At 61.6% G+C, this 15,971-nt stretch overlaps 1 protein-coding gene across 1 annotated transcript; it reads left to right on the plus strand.

Annotated features, from left to right (window-relative positions):
* The first annotated feature begins 7,546 nt into the window (after nt 1-7,546).
* LOC142598397 (uncharacterized) lies at nt 7,547-12,776 on the plus strand. Its single transcript, XM_075736910.1, has 8 exons — nt 7,547-7,633; nt 7,769-8,098; nt 8,175-8,483; nt 8,949-9,137; nt 11,176-11,502; nt 11,794-12,066; nt 12,181-12,294; nt 12,700-12,776. Exons 1-8 carry the CDS (start codon nt 7,591-7,593, stop codon nt 12,774-12,776), a joined length of 1,662 nt encoding a protein of 553 aa, XP_075593025.1. The 5' UTR covers nt 7,547-7,590.
* Nucleotides 12,777-15,971: the final 3,195 nt, after the last annotated feature.

Here is a 15,971-nt window from a genome sequence, read left to right on the forward strand (position 1 = left end):
ATGCCCTTCCTGGCCGCTGGCACTGGGGCTGTCCTGCGTCTCCCTCCTTTTCCTGCTCCAGCTGACCATCCTGCTCTGCCGTCGGCGTCTGGCCAGAGGTGACCCCCCCCACGGCACCCCCCTCGCAGCCCCTTCGCCCCGACTCTCTCCTCGCCACCCCCAGCCACCCACGCTCCCACCCGGGAGGTAAAACCGCTTCCTCAACCCCTGCCCGGAAATAAAGCCGTTTCTTTCCAGCCGTGCAACGCTGCTCTGGTTAGAACCCAACACCTTCACATTCACAATTCCCTCCGGACTTTCTCCGGGGGGAAAATAAACCCCCACGAGGCGAGAAAGTTCACTGTGGGCTGCTGGCGCTGGTGCAAACGCTGCTGCATCCCCGGGCACCTGCCTGGAGCATCCCCCAAAGCGCTGCTGCCTGCTCGGCTCGCCCAAAAGCCGAGGGTAAATCTGGGCGGGGTGGCGGCTCGCACTGGCGTCCGGCTGCCGGCAGCACCCAAGGGTTGGGTGTCCCCCCCAAACCCTCCTTGCGGGAGCACTGCAGCTCCCCAGCCTGAATTCCAGCCCTTTGCGTGGCAGGAGCAGCTCAGAAGCAGCCCGGCAGCTTCCAAAACCATCACAACTGGGCGCGAGGCTGGGTTTGGCACCAAATATTTCATTGTCTGAGTCAGAGGGAGCAACTTTTTCACCTCCAGAGCGATTGTGACGGCTGCTCGTAGACGGTGTCGTCCCCAAACCGCCCGGAAAGCTTGTTGCAGTGGTTTCGCAGCTCATGAGCACACAAGTGCTCCGGAAAAAATGCAAAACCCCTGGGGAGCTGCCAAGTGGCGGCAGCGAGGTGGGATGGCACGAGCCAGCGCGGTGTCACCGCCATCTAGTGCCACCGGGGCACGGCCCCACCGCCCGCAGCCTCCCATTTGGGTGCCCGGAGCAGCTCCAGCAGCTCCAGCATCCCAGTTTTTCCCTTCAGGGCACTGGGGCTGGCAAGGAAATAACCTTGGCTTTTTGGGCTGCTGGGTTTCTCTGCTGCGCTTGGAGGAGGAGGAGGAGGAGGAGGAGGAGGAGGAGGAGGAGGAAGGCTGTAAGCACCGGGGGGAGGGAGGGGATGTTGGCTAGCAATGAGGGGTGGGGGAAAAATAAGAAATGTCCTGATTGCTGGGTGAGCGACTGAGGTCTGGGATTGAGATCAGGTTGTGCCTTGTGGCGCCCTGTACAGCAGCCATCAGAAATTGCTGTGAATCGGGGAGAAAAAGGCTTTTCGAAGTTGGAGAATGATCAAAGCTGTACAACAGCCCCTTCTCACCTGATTTTGCTCCTGGGGCAGGAAAATGCACCAAAAAGCAACCGCTGGATGAGCACGACGAGCGAATCCTCTCCTTGCTCTGAGGATGCTCCCAGTTCTCCTGGCTGCTCGGTGTAGCCCGGATAACTCCAGGCTGGGTGGGGAATGGATTGGGAGCAGCCCTGAGGAGAAGGACTTGGGGGTATTGATTGACGAGAACCTCAACATGACCCAGCAAGGTGCGCTGGCAGCCCACAAAGCCATCAGTCTCCTGGACTGTGTGTCTAGCAGCGTGACCAGCAGGTCAAGGGAGGGGATTCTGCCCCTCTGCTTCAGTCTGGTGAGACCCCCCTGCAGTGCTGCGTCCAGCTTGGGGGTCCCCAGGACAAGAAGGACATGGAGCTGTTGGAGCGAGGCCGGAGGAGGCCACGGAGATGATCCGAGGGCTGGAGCACCTCTGCTATGGAGACAGGCTGAGAGTTGGGGTTGTTCAGCCTGGAGAAGGGAAGGCTCTGGGGAGACCTTAGAGCCCCTTCCAGTCCCTGCAGGGGCTCCAGGAAAGGTGCAGAGGGACTGGTGACAAGGGCAGGGAGTGACAGGCCAAGGGGAATGGTCTTAAGCTGAAAGAGGGGGAAAAAAAAAAGGAAGCCTACAGAGGGTGGAAGCAAGGGCAGGTAGCCTGGGAGAATGTGGTGGGTTGACCCTGGCTGGGGGCCAGGTGCCCACCAGAGCCGCTCTATCACTCCCCTCCTTCACCAGACAGGGGAGAAAAAGTACAACAAAAAGCTTGTGGGTCGAGATAAGGACAGGGAGAGATCACTCACTAATTGTTGTCACGAGCAAAACAGACCCAACTTAGAGAGGGAATTCATCGTATTTATTACTAAGCAAAACAGAGTACAGGAATGAGAAATAAAATCAAATCTTAAAACACCTGCTCCCACCCCTCCCATCTTCCCCGGCTCAACTTCACTCCCGGCTTCAACCTCCTCCCCTCCCAGCGGCACAGGGGGACGGGGAGTGGGGGTTACGGTCAGTTCCTCACACGGTGTTTCTGCCGCTTCTTCATCCTCAGGGGGAGGAGGACTCCTCTCATCGCTCCCCTCCTCCAGTGTGGGGTCCTTCTAATGGGAGACAGTCCTTCACGGCCTTCTCCAACATGAGTCTCCTCCACGGGGTGCAGACCTTCATGAACTGCTCCAGCGTGGGTCTCCTCCACGGGGTGCAGACCTTCAGGAGCAAACTGCTCCAGCGTGGCTCCCCCACGGGGTCACAAGTCCTGTCAGCAAACCTGCTCTGGCGTGGGCTCCTCTCTCCATGGATCCACAGGTCCTGCCAGGAGCTTGCTCCAGCACGGGCTTCCCACGGGGTCACAGCCTCCTTCGGGTGTCTCCACCTGCTCCGGCGTGGGGTCCTCCAGGGGCTGCAGGTGGAATCTCTACACCCCCTCATCCTCCCTCCATGGGCTGCAGGGGGACAGCCTGCTTCACCATGGTCTTCACCACGGGCTGCAGGGGAATCTTGCTCCGGCGCCTGGAGCACCTCCTGCCCCTCCTTCTGCACTGACCTGGGTGTCTGCAGATGTTCTTACATCTTCTCACTCCTCTCTCTGGCTGCAAAAGCTCTCTCTAACTGCTTTTCTCGTTCTTAACTATGTTATCCCAGAGGCACTGATTGGCTTGGCCTTGGCCAGCGGCAGGTCCGTCTTGGAGCCGGCTGGCATTGGCTCTGTCAGACACAGGGGAAGCTTCTAGCAGCTTCTCACAGAAGCCACCACTATAGCCCCCCCGCTACCAAAACCTTGCCATGCAAACCCAACACAATGAAATACAGAGAAACTGTCCGAGCAGCCAGGGATCAGGTTCGGAAAGCCAAAGGCCTGATAGAAATTCATCTGGACAGGGATGTGAAGGACAACAAGAAAAGCTTCTATAGGCATGTTAGTGGTAAAAGGAGGACGAGGGAAAATGTGGGTCCCCTCCGGAATGAAACGGGCGACCTGGTTACCCAGGATGTGGAGAAGGCTGAGGTACTCAATGACTTCTTTGCCCCAGTCTTCACCGGCAAGTGCTTGAGCCACAGGTCACAGAAGGCAAAGGCAGGGACTGGGAGAATGAAGAACCACCCACTGTAGGAGAAGATCAGGTTCAAGAATATCTAAGGAACCTGAAGGTGCACAAGTCCATGGGACCTGATGAGATGCATCCGCGGGTCTTGAGGGAACTGGTGGATGAAGTGGCCAGGCCACTCTCCATCATATTTGAGAAGTCCTGGCAGTCCAGCGAAGTTCCCGCTCAGTGGAAAAGGGGAAAGATAATGCCCATTTTTAAGAAGGGTAAAAAGGAAGACCCAGGGAACAACAGGCCGGTCAGTCTCACCACCATGCCTGGCAAGAGTGTGGAGCAGACCCTCCTGGAGACTATGCTCTGGCACGTGAAAAACAAGGAGGTGTTTGGTGACAGCCAACATGGCTTCACTAAGGGCAAATCGTGCCTGACAAATGTGGTGGCCACCTATGATGGGGTTACAGCGTCGGTGGACAAGGGAAGGGCAATTGACATCATCTACCTGGACTTGTGCAAGGCTGTCGACACTGTCCTCCACGACATCCTTGTCTCTAAATTGGAGAGACATGGATTCGATGGATGGACCACGTGGTGGATGAGGAATTGGCTGGATGGTCACGTGCAAAGAGTTGTGGTCAACGGCTCAATGTCCAAGTGGAGACCGGTGACGAGTGGGGTTCCTCAGGGGTCAGTACTGGGACCGGCACTGTTTAACATCTTTGTCGGCGACATGGACAGCGGGATCGAGCGCAACCTCAGCAAGTTTGCCAACGACACCAAGCTGCGTGGTGTGGTTGACACGCTGGAGGGAAGGGATGCCATCCAGAGGGACCTTGACAGGCTGGAGAGGTGGGCCCGTGCGAACCGCATGAAGTTCACCAAGGTCCTGCACATGGGTCGGCGCAATCCCAAGCACAGCTACAGGCTGGGCGAGGAATGGATTGAGAGCAGCCCTGAGGAGAAGGACTTGGGGGTACTGATTGATGAGAAGCTCAACATGAGCCGGCAGTGTGCGCTTGCAGCCCAGAAATCCACCCGTGTCCTGGGCTGCATCAAAAGAGGTGTGACCAGCAGGTCGAGGGAGGGGATCCTGCCCCTCTACTCCGCTCTTGTGAGACCCCAGCTGGGGTACTGCATCCAGCTCTGGGGGCCCCAGTACAGGAGAGACATGGAGCTGTTGGAGCAAGTCCAGAGGAGGCCACGAAGATGATCCAGGGGCTGGAGCACCTCTCCTGTGAGGACAGGCTGAGAGAGTTGGGACTGTTCAGCCTGGAGAAGAGAAGGCTGCAGGGAGACCTTACAGTGGCCTTCCAGAACCTGAAGGACCTACAGGAAAGATGGGGAGGGACTGTTTATCAGGGAGTGTAGTGACAGGACAAGGGGTAATGGGTTTCAGCTGCAGGAGGGTCGATTTAGATTAGATGTTAGAAAGAAATGCTTTACTGTTAGAGTGGTGAGTCCCTGGCACAGGTTGCCCAGAGAAGCTGTGGCTGCCCCTGGCTCCCTGGCAGTGGTCAAGGCCAGGTTGGATGGGGCTTTGGGTAACCTGGGCTAGTGGAGGGGGTCCCTGCCCATGGCAGGGGTGGCACTGGGTGGGCTGGGAGGTCCCTTCCCACCCAGAGCAATCCATGGTTCTATGATACCGCCGGAAGCGCCGGGGCTGCATCCGCCAGCGTGTCTGTGGGTGCTGGGTGGGATGAATAAGGGCGTTTGGGTGGGCTGCTGGCAGCAATTCTGTACTCGAAGGGAGAAGTGTGGCTGGAAGCGGCCTGTGGCCTTCTCTGCCCCCAGCACTCAGCCCGCTCTGTCCCGCTCCTGGGGACAGGCCCTGGGGGGGACACGCTGGGCACACCGCGCCATCGAGCCAGGCTGCTGCCGCCCAAGCCCAAACCTCTTTATTTCGTCCTTGGCCGCAAAGCGGGTGCAGCCGCCCCAGCGCCGCGGGATGGGGGGGAGGTTCAACAGCGCCATGCCGGGGGGGTTCGGGCACGGAGGGACGAGCTCTGGGGTCGGGGCCGTCACCGCGTCCGGCTGCGGGTCAGGGCGTGCGCCTGGCTGGGGCAGCGAACCTCAGCTGGGCGTACTGCAGCTCTTCCTGTGGGGGACGATGGCGTCAGAGCCACCCGCGCAGCCCCAATTTCCCCGCCGGCCGGGCAGCAGCGGGGCTGCGCCCGTCCCCTGCAGAGGGACACTGCCTCCCTGCCAGCCCAGCCCGGGGGCACGCGGGGGCCGCACGGCCTCACCTCATCCTCCCGTGGCGCAGGCGGCTCTGTGGTGCCAGGCTGGTGGCCTGGAGGGGACAGAGCCGGGAGACGTGTCCCTAGGGTGGAGATGGAGGGGACGGAGGGGGACAGAGGGGATGGAGGGGGATCAGGGATGGAGGGGGATCGGGGATGGAGGGGGATCAGGGATGAAGGGGGATTCAGCAAGATGGAAGGGACAGTGGGGGACAGCGGGGCACATGGTGGGACACCCCCACATCCATGCCACGCTCCTTACCCATTGGTGTGGTGCGGCGGAGGTAGCAGATGCTGAGGCAGATGCTGAGAAGGAGCAGCACCGAGGCGCCCCCGGCCCCAACCGGGACCAAGGTGTTGAGGGTCTTGCAGTTCTCTTAAGGAGAGGGGCTGGCTCGTCCCACTGTCCCCCCAGCCTGGGCCAGGCCATCCCTGCTCCCTCAGTTTCCCCACGGGTGACCCAGCTGGGGGGGATGTTCCCCATACTCACCCCCAGCCCTCAACAGCTCTGCGCTCCTCTGGATGGGGGGCCCTGAGGCGTTGAATCGCACTTGGCAGAGCCCCCCGGTTCCCGCGGCCGTGCCCATGGGGCTGACGAGCGGCCCCGTGCCGCCCCCCAGCCCCAGCACCCTCCTGGGCCCCCCCGGCCAGGAGACGAGGACAGGGCCGGTGGTGTTACCCACGGCACAGTCCAGGCCGGGGGGGCCCTGGGGAGCCCCACGGGGCGCCAGCACCATCACCCAGCTCGTGCCCATCCAGCTGTCTGCAAGAAGGAGAGGGGGTGCAGGGGGGGCTGAGGGGACAGGGGACTGGGAAAGGGGGGAGGGAGGGGACCCAGGGATGGAGGGGTACAGAGCAGGGGGCGGATGGGATGGAGGATGCTGCAGGAAGACATAGGGTGTGGGTGACAGCAGGGGATGAGGGACATGGGGGTGACATGGGGGGTCCCACTCCCTGCCAATGTCGCCATCCTACCTCCCACCAGCAGCGTGGTGCCGTTGCCAAAATGCAGGTGTGACACCTCTTGGTAGGCACACAGGTAGAGCCCGGTGTCATTGGGCTGGGCAGGGAACAAGCTCAGGGTGACATTCTGGTCCTTGAAGTCACAGTAGAATCGTGTCTTTCCCCCTTTCTGGCAATTCAGGAGTAGTTTGGGCCCATCCCCTCCATCACTCCGGTACCAGGACACGTTGGCTTTACTCTCCATGGCCTCGCTGGCCTCGCAGACGATCTTCGCCTCCTTCCCGGTCTCCACAGTCAGGACGGGCTGGGGCTGGTGCAGCCTCAGCAGCGCTGCCGGGGCTGTGGGAACCAACCGTGGGCTCATTTCCCCCTGCGGCCTCCAGCCTGGACCCGCCGTAACCCCCGCCACCGCCCCCCCCAGCAGCCACTTGCTCCAAAAAGCCCAGAAATCTCCCCAAAGCAGGGCCTGGCCACCCACCCAGGCAGAGCCACAGCAGCCCCGTGGAGCCCAGCAAGCCCCTGGCCGCCATCGCTGGCCGCTGCTGGGATGGCGGAGAAGCTGCTTTTCGGGCAATTCTCTGCAGCATTTGATGGCAAGTCTTCCTCCCTCACGGCCAGCAGCTGCACCCACCTCCCTCGTCACCCTCACGCCCCCAAAACGCCCTTCAAAGGGACAAAAAAGTGCAAAGCCCTTCCCAGCCCCCAGCCCTGCCGCTGCCTTTCCTGCTGCGGTTCGGCACACCGAGCCCTCGGCCAAAGCAGCGGCGCCCAAAAACAGCACAAAGCCCCATTGCTGGAGGTGGGGGAAGGGGTTTGGTGTCAATAAACCCTGCAGAAGCGATAAAATAGAGCAGCGAGGCTGACCGCAGCCATCTCCAGCTCGAGCAAAGCCTCCAGCTGCTGCAGAACGGCACAAGGTAGAGATTATCTATTGCACGACGTAGAGATACTGCTGGCGTTGGGCTCCTGGGGGATGAAACCCCCCCCTGCAACACGGAGCTCCCGCAGAGCAAATCTCCGCGGCAGAAGGGTTTTGGCCAGCATGTGCTACGGGCTCCTGGGGACCCTCCTGCTCCTCCTGCCAGGTACGTGCTTGCTCCAGAAATACCCCGACCCGGCTCACGTTTGCTCTTGGCGGGTTTTCTGCCCCAAGAGATTTTTAGTCGACTGGAAAGCCTGAATTGCAGCCAGCCCACCTCAAAGCTGCTCCCCCTGTGCAGGAGGTGTCTCGGCAGAGGGGACGTGGGTCCAGCAAAGCCCGGGGCAGCTCTGGGTGCTCCCTGGAGAGACGGCGGAGCTGAGCTGTCACATCTCGGACTACAGCTACTCTGTCAATTGGTACAAGGAGAAGCTGGACGGCAGTTTGTTCTGGATTTACCAGAGCTCAAATTACTCCCTTCCAAAGGGAAAATACTCGGGAAGGATGAAAACACGGCAGGATTTCTCCCTCACCATCATCTCTGCACAGAGGGAGGACTCCGGGGTTTATTACTGCAGCTCCTCCTCCTTGTACCCCTCGTTTGGGAATGGGACCAGGCTCGTTGTCACTGGTGAGTGTCACCCGGCAGCTGGGGACATCCCGGGGGAGGTTTGTGCCCCCCCTTGACACCCAGTTTCCCTTCTCAGATGCCACCGAGCCCCGGCTCTCCATCCTGGTGCCCGTCGACGCAGAGGAGCGCGGGCAGCCCCCGGCCAGCTTCCCCCTGCTCTGCCACCTCCACGACATCCCTGTGGGCTGGGACACCGTGCGCTGGCAGCCCAGCGGGGAGGTGACACCGCTGATGGCGGCGGCCGTGGATGAGTACGGTGTCCTCGGCGCCTGGAGCATCGTCTGGGTCCGGGCCGACTGCTGGGACGGGGCTGCGACGTGCACGGCCGTGAAAGGCAGCACAAGCAGCACCGTCAGCGTCACCATCGGCAAAGAACCCGGGGAGGGTAATTAGTGCGTTCCCCCCACCCCTGCAGGTCCCCCCTTCCATCCACCCCCTGCACCCCAATTCTTCCAGCCTTTCCTCCTTTAGCAAATCCCTACAGCCCAATTCCTCCTCAGGAAGGGGTGGGTTTGGAAATCCCTCACCCCTCTCCCGTCTCCTCGCTGGGATTCCCCTGCCCTGAAAGGCTTTAAACCTGCCCCTTCCTCCTTGATGGGGCCTGAGCCCCCATTTATGGGCGATTATGGATGCTGAACACCCCTTTTTGGGGCATTGTCAGCCCTGATCTCTGCTTTATAGGAGATTCCCCACCATTTTATCCCCATTTCAGGGGATTCTCAGCCCTGACCCCCCCCCTCTTCGGGGCATTCTCAGCCCTTTCATCCCCATTTCAGGGGGTGCTCGGCTCTCCAGAGTGACCAAACCCACCCTCCCCCCTCTATTAACTCTCCTTTCCCCCCCTCCGCAGAAGGATGCCCTTCCTGGCTGCTGGCACTGGGGCTGTCCTGCGTCTCCCTCCTTTTCCTGCTCCAGCTGACCATCCTGCTCTGCCGTCGGCGTCTGGCCAGAGGTGACCCCCCCACGGCACCCCCCTCGCAGCCCCTTCGCCCCGACTCTCTCCTCGCCACCCCCAGCCACCCACGCTCCCACCCGGGAGGTAAAACCGCTTCCTCAACCCCTGCCCGGAAATAAAGCCGTTTCTTTCCAGCCGTGCAACGCTGCTCTGGTTAGAACCCAACACCTTCACATTCACAATTCCCTCCGGACTTTCTCCGGGGGGAAAATAAACCCCCACGAGGCGAGAAAGTTCACTGTGGGCTGCTGGCGCTGGTGCAAACGCTGCTGCATCCCCGGGCGCCTGCCTGGAGCATCCCCCAAAGCGCTGCTGCCTGCTCGGCTCGCCCAAAAGCCGAGGGTAAATCTGGGCGGGGTGTCGGCTCGCACTGGCGTCCGGCTGCCGGCAGCACCCAAGGGTTGGGTGTCCCCCCCAAACCCTCCTTGCGGGAGCACTGCAGCTCCCCAGCCTGAATTCCAGCCCTTTGCGTGGCAGGAGCAGCTCAGAAGCAGCCCGGCAGCTTCCAAAACCATCACAACTGGGCGCGAGGCTGGGTTTGGCACCAAATATTTCATTGTCTGAGTCAGAGGGAGCAACTTTTTCACCTCCAGAGCGATTGTGACGGCTGCTCGTAGACGGTGTCGTCCCCAAACCGCCCGGAAAGCTTGTTGCAGTGGTTTCGCAGCTCATGAGCACACAAGTGCTCCGGAAAAAATGCAAAAACCCCTGGGGAGCTGCCAAGTGGCGGCAGCGAGGTGGGATGGCACGAGCCAGCGCGGTGTCACCGCCATCTAGTGCCACCGGGGCACGGCCCCACCGCCCGCAGCCTCCCATTTGGGTGCCCGGAGCAGCTCCAGCAGCTCCAGCATCCCAGTTTTTCCCTTCAGGGCACTGGGGCTGGGGCATGTGGCTGGGAACGTGGGAGGGAATTTGGGGAGGGAGCCACGTGGCCTGCTCTCGATCCCAAAAGTCAGCGTGAATTCAAGCTCCGTGTTGCAAGGGGGGGTTTCATCCCCCAGGAGCCCAACGCCAGCAGTATCTCTACGTCGTGCAATAGATAATCTCTACCTTGTGCCGTTCTGCAGCAGCTGGAGGCTTTGCTCGAGCTGGAGATGGCTGCGGTCAGCCTCGCTGCTCTATTTTATCGCTTCTGCAGGGTTTATTGACACCAAACCCCTTCCCCCACCTCCAGCAATGGGGCTTTGTGCTGTTTTTGGGCGCCGCTGCTTTGGCCGAGGGCTCGGTGTGCCGAACCGCAGCAGGAAAGGCAGCGGCAGGGCTGGGGGCTGGGAAGGCCTTTGCACTTTTTTGTCCCTTTGAAGGGCGTTTTGGGGGGGTGGTGGGTGGCCAGGTGGGTGGGTGCAGCTGCTGGCCGTGAGGGAGGATAACTTGCCATCAAATGCTGCAGAGAATTGCCCAAAAATCAGCGTTGGCGATGGGATTTGAGTTATTCCATAAAGCTGCGTGCTTGGGAGCGAGCCAGGGTCAGGAGGGTGGACCCAGCCCCACTTCCCTCCTGGCCAGCATCGCCAAAATGCTGAAACCCCCCCAGTTTCACCCTCCTCCACGCCTGGTCCCAGGCAATGCCCGGCTTGGGACCTGCAGCATCTGCCCCGGGTTTTGCCTCCATGAAGGATTTTCCGTCCGTCTGGGAGGTTTTGGAGGGGCGTTCAGCATCCCTCCAGCCCCGAGCATCGCCCGGGCGGGTTTATTCCCCCAGGATGCTCCAAAGAACCCCGAGTTGTTCTCGGAGGCTTCAGAATGGGGGCTGTGAGGTGCCAGGGATGCTCTGGGATGCGGCGCGTGGCCGAGCGGCCGCCGTGTCCCTGGTGATGAAGCCGGCAGGGTGGGGGGGTGTCGCTGGCCCTGCGGTTTCGGCAGAGGCGGCAGCTCTGCAGAAGGGCTCAGCTCGGGGAGGAGCTGGCCCCCCCATCCCAGCAGCGGCCAGCGATGGCGGCCAGGGGCTTGCTGGGCTCCACGGGGCTGCTGTGGCTCTGCCTGGGTGGGTGGCCAGGCCCTGCTTTGGGGAGATTTCTGGGCTTTTTGGAGCAAGTGGCTGCTGGGGGGGCGGCGGCGGGGGTTGCGGCGGGTCCGGGCTGGAGGCCGCAGGGGGAAATGAGCCCACGGTTGGTTCCCACAGCCCCGGCAGCGCTGCTGAGGCTGCACCAGCCCCAGCCTGTCCTGACTGTGGAGACCGGGAAGGAGGCGAAGATCGTCTGCGAGGCCAGCGAGGCCATGGAGAGTAAAGCCAACGTGTTCTGGTACCGGAGTAATGACGGGGAGAAGCTCAACCTGGTTCAAGATTGCCAGAAAGGGATGAAGAGTGGATTGTTCTGTGAGTTCACACAGCAAAGTGTCACCCTGCGCATCAATCCTGCCTATACCAGCGACACCGGGCTCTACCTGTGTGCCTACCAGAGGGGCTGGGACCTGCATTTGGGCAGCGGCACCACGCTGCTGGTGGGAGGTAGGATGGCGACATTGGCAGGGAGTGGGACCCCCATGTCACCCCCATGTCCCTCATCCCCTGCTGTCACCCGCACCCTATGTCCTCCTGCAGCATCCTCCATCCCATCCACCCCCTGCTCTGTACCCCTCCATCGCTGGCCCCCCTCTATCCCTGGGTCCCCTCCATCCCTGGGTCCCCTCCATCCCTGCCTCCCCTCCATCCCCGGTGTCCCCTGTGCCCCTCGCTCCCCTGCCTTTCCCCAGCCCCTGCCCCCCTCAGCCCCCCCTGCACCCCCTCTCCTTCTTGCAGACAGCTGGATGGGCACGAGCTGGGTGATGGTGCTGGCGCCCCGTGGGGCTCCCCAGGGCCCCACCGGCCTGGTCTGTGCCGTGGGTGACACCACTGGCCCTGTCCTCGTCTCCTGGCTGGGGGGGCCCAGGAGGGTGCTGGGGCTGGGGGGCGGCACGGGGCCACTCATCAGCCCCATGGGCATGGCCACGGGAACCGGGGGGCTCTGCCAAGTGCGATTCAACGCCTCGGGGCCCCCCATCCAGAGGAGCGCAGAGCTGTTGAGGGCTGCGGGTGAGTACGGGGAACATTCCCCCCAGGTGGGTCACCTGTGCGGAAACTGAGGCAGCAGGGATGGCCTGGCCCAGGCTGGGGGGACAGTGGGACAAGCCAGCCCCTCTCCTTCAGACAACTGCAAGACCCTCAACACCTGGGTCCCGGTTGGGGTCAGAGTCATGTCGGTGCTGCTACTGCTCAGCATCTGCCTCAGCATCTGCTGCCTCCGCCGCGCGACGCCAATGGGTAAGGAGCGTGGCCAAGGTGTGGGGGTGTGTCCCACCATGTTCCTCATAGTCCCCCACTATCCTGTCCGTCTCACTGTCATTCCTCCACCCCCAATCCCCCTCCATCCCTGATCCCCCTCCATTCCTCATCCTGCTCCATCCCCTCTGTCCCCCTCCGTCCCCTCCATCTCCACCCTAGGGACACGTCTCCCGGCTCTGTCCCCTCCAGGCCACCAGCCTGGCACCACAGAGCCGCCTGCGCCACGGGAGGATGAGGTGAGGCCGTGCGGCCCCCGCGTGCCCCCGGGCTGGGCTGGCAGGGAGGCAGTGTCCCTCTGCAGGGGACGGGCGCAGCCCCGCTGCTGCCCGGCCGGCGGGGAAATTGGGGCTGCGCGGGTGGCTCTGACACCATCGTCCCCCACAGGAAGAGCTGCAGTACGCCCAGATGAGGTTCGCTGCCCCAGCCAGGCGCACGCCCTGACCCGCAGCCGGACGCGGTGACGGCCCCGACCCCAGAGCTCGTCCCTCCGTGCCCGAACCCCCCCGGCATGGCGCTGTTGAACCTCCCCCCCATCCCGTGGCGCTGGGGCGGCTGCACCCGCTTTGCGGCCAAGGACGAAATAAAGAGGTTTGGGCTTGGGCGGCAGCAGCCTGGCTCGATGGCGCGGTGTGCCCAGCGTGTCCCCCCCAGGGCCTGTCCCCAGGAGCGGGACAGAGCGGGCTGAGTGCTGGGGGCAGAGAAGGCCACAGGCCGCTTCCAGCCACACTTCTCCCTTCCAAAAGCCACAGCCCTGGCTCTCACGCTCGGCGCCTCCATCCGCCGTGCCCCAGCCCAGCAGCTCCCTCTTCCTCCACGCACCGTCCCTGTGTGCAGCTCCCGGGGGCTCCCGGCAGAGCCCAAACACGACGCACTGAGAACCCCCCCGGCCCACCACCACTTTCAGGCTGTGACGGGGCCTTTGCCATCGCCGGCCGTGGGATGCTGTGGGAGGGGATGCTGGGGGGCCCGTCCCAGAACCACGGCTCCCGCCCACTTCTTTTGGCGTTTCCCTTCCTTAGTTCGACCCACATCAGCTGCACCAACCCCCAGGTGCTTTCGAGGGCTCTGAGCAATGGTGGGTGCTTCCCTCCCCTTCCCCTTCCCCTCCCCACCAAAAGACCCCTCCGCCTGCAGCACCCACCCAAACGGGGGTTATTGCAGAACCCCAGGTCGACAGAACCCCACACTGCTGGGGGTGGGCAGGGACCTCTGGAGATCATCTCGTCCAAGCCCCTGCCAGAGCAGGATCACCCAGAGCAGGTCGCACAGCACGGCCTCCAGGCGCGTTGGGAATGTCTCCAGAGAAGGAGACTCCACAACCTCTCTGGGCAGCCTGTCCCAGCGCTCGGTCACCCCCAGAGGGAAGAAGCTTCTCCTCATGTTCAGATGGAACTTCCCGTGTTCCAGTTTGTGCCCGTTGCCCCTTGCCCTGTCACTGGGCACCACTGACAAGAGTCTGGCCCCTTCCTATAGACACCCGCTGTGGTGGGTTGACCCTGGCTGAGGCCCAGGTGCCCACCAGAGCTGCTCTGTCACTCCCCTCTTTCATTAGACAGGGGAGAAAAGGTACAGTGAAAGAAAACTTATGGGTCGAGATAAGGACAGGGAGAGATCATTCTCTAATTACCATCATGAGCAAAACAGACCGAACTTAGAGAGGGAATTCATCGTATTTATTACTAAGCAAAACAGAGTACAGGAATGAGAAATAAAACCAAATCTTAAAAAACACCTCCCCCCACCCCTCCCATCTTCCCCGGCTCAACTTCACTCCCGGCTTCAACCTCCGCCCCCCCCAGCGGCACAGGGGGACGGGGAGTGGGGGTTACGGTCAGTTCATCACACGGTGTTTCTGCCGCTTCTTCATCCTCAGGGGGAGGACTCATCGTCCCCCCGCTCCAGCGCGGGGTCCCTCTCACGGGAGACAGTCCTTCATGGCCTTCTCCAACGTGAGTCTCCTCCACGGGGTGCAGACCTTCAGGAGCAAACTGCTCCAGCGTGGGTCCCCCACGGGGTCACAAGTCCTGCCAGCAAACCTGCTCTGGCGTGGGCTCCTCTCTCCACGGGGCCACAGGTCCTGCCAGGAGCTTGCTCCAGCGTGGGCTTCCCACAGGGTCACAGCCTCCTTCAGGTGTCTCCACCTGCTCCGGCGTGGGGTCCTCCACGGGCTGCACGTGGAATCTCTACACCCCCTCATCCTCCCTCCATGGGCTGCAGGGGAACAGCCTGCTTCACCATGGTCTTCACCACGGGCTGCAGGGGAATCTTGCTCTGGCACCTGGAGCACCTCCTGCCCCTCCTTCTGCACTGACCTGGGTGTCTGCACATGTTCTTACATCTTCTCACTCCTCTCTCTGGCTGCAAAAGCTCTCTCTAACTGCTTTTCTCGTTCTTAAATATGTTATCACAGAGGCGCTGATTGGCTTGGCCTTGGCCAGCGGCGGGTCCATCTTGGAGCCGGCTGGCATTGGCTCTGTCAGACACAGGGGAAGCTTCTAGCAGCTTCTCACAGAAGCCACCCCTGTAGCCCCCCCCGCTACCAAAACCTTGCCACGCAAAACCAACACACCCGCCCTTTAGATAATTAGAAGCATTGATGAGATCCCCTCTCAGGCTTCTCTTCTCCAGGCTAACCAGCCCCAGCTCTCTCAGCCCTTCCTCATACCAGACATGCTCCAGGCCCCTCCTCATCCTCGCAGCCCTCCGCTGGACTCTCCCCAGTACTTCCCTGTCCGTCTGGAACTGGGGAGCCCAGACCTGGACACACAACGCCAGATGTGGCCTCACCAGGGCAGAGCAGAGGGGCAGGAGAACCTCCCTCGACCTGCTGCACACGCTCTTCTCAGTGCACCCCAGGACACCATTGGCCACCTTGGCCACGAGGGCACACTGCTGGTCATGCAGAGCTTGCTGTCCACCAGGACTGCCAGGTCCTTCTCCGCAGCGCTGCTTCCCAGCAGGTCAACCCCTAACCTCTTGCCTGGGGTTATTCCTCCCTGGGTGCAGGACCCTCCACTTGCCCTTGTTGAATGGCATTGGGTTCCTCTCCACCCAGCTCTCCAGCCTGTCCAGGCCTCGCTGAATGGCAGCGCAGCCTTCTGCTGTGTCCACCACTCCTCCCAGTTTGGTATCCTCAGCAAACTTGCCGTGGGTGTGCTCTGTCCCCTGTCCGGGTCCCTGATGAAGATGTTGAACAAGACCGGACCCAGCACTGACCCCTGGCGCACACCACTCGCTACAGGCCTCCAACAAAACTCTGCGCCGCTGAGCACAACCCTCTGGGCTCTGCCATTCCGCCAGTTCTCTACCCACCCCACTGTCCCCTCAGCCAACCCACACTTTCTAACCTGGCTAACGAGGAGGTTAGCAGAGACGCTGTCAAAAGCCTTGCTGAAGTCAAGGTAGACAACATCCACTGCTCTCCCCTCATCCACACAGCTGGTCATGCCATCATAGAAGGCTATCACATTGGTTCAGGCAGGATATCCTCTTTGTGAATCCATTTTCACCATGCCCAATGATCTTCTCCTCCTCCTCCTCTGCATACTTACTGAGGACCCCCAGCATGAGCTGTTCCATCACCTTTCCAGGGATGGAAATCAGGCTGACTGGCTTGTCATTTCCCGGGTCCCCTTTCTTGCCCTTTTGGAAGGCCA

The sequence above is a fragment of the Balearica regulorum genome, chromosome 28 (genome assembly GCF_011004875.1).
Source record: "Balearica regulorum gibbericeps isolate bBalReg1 chromosome 28, bBalReg1.pri, whole genome shotgun sequence".
Lineage (NCBI taxonomy): Eukaryota > Metazoa > Chordata > Aves > Gruiformes > Gruidae > Balearica > Balearica regulorum.

Bases quoted from the DNA above. Each gene is read 5' to 3' on its own strand.
- LOC142598397 (XM_075736910.1), top strand. From the start codon at position 7,591: ATGTGCTACGGGCTCCTGGGGACCCTCCTGCTCCTCCTGCCAG. The intron at 7,634-7,768 runs GTACGTGCTTGC...CCCCCTGTGCAG, and splicing joins CCTCCTGCTCCTCCTGCCAG to GAGGTGTCTCGGCAGAGGGG. The intron at 11,503-11,793 runs GTAGGATGGCGA...TCCTTCTTGCAG, and splicing joins CACCACGCTGCTGGTGGGAG to ACAGCTGGATGGGCACGAGC.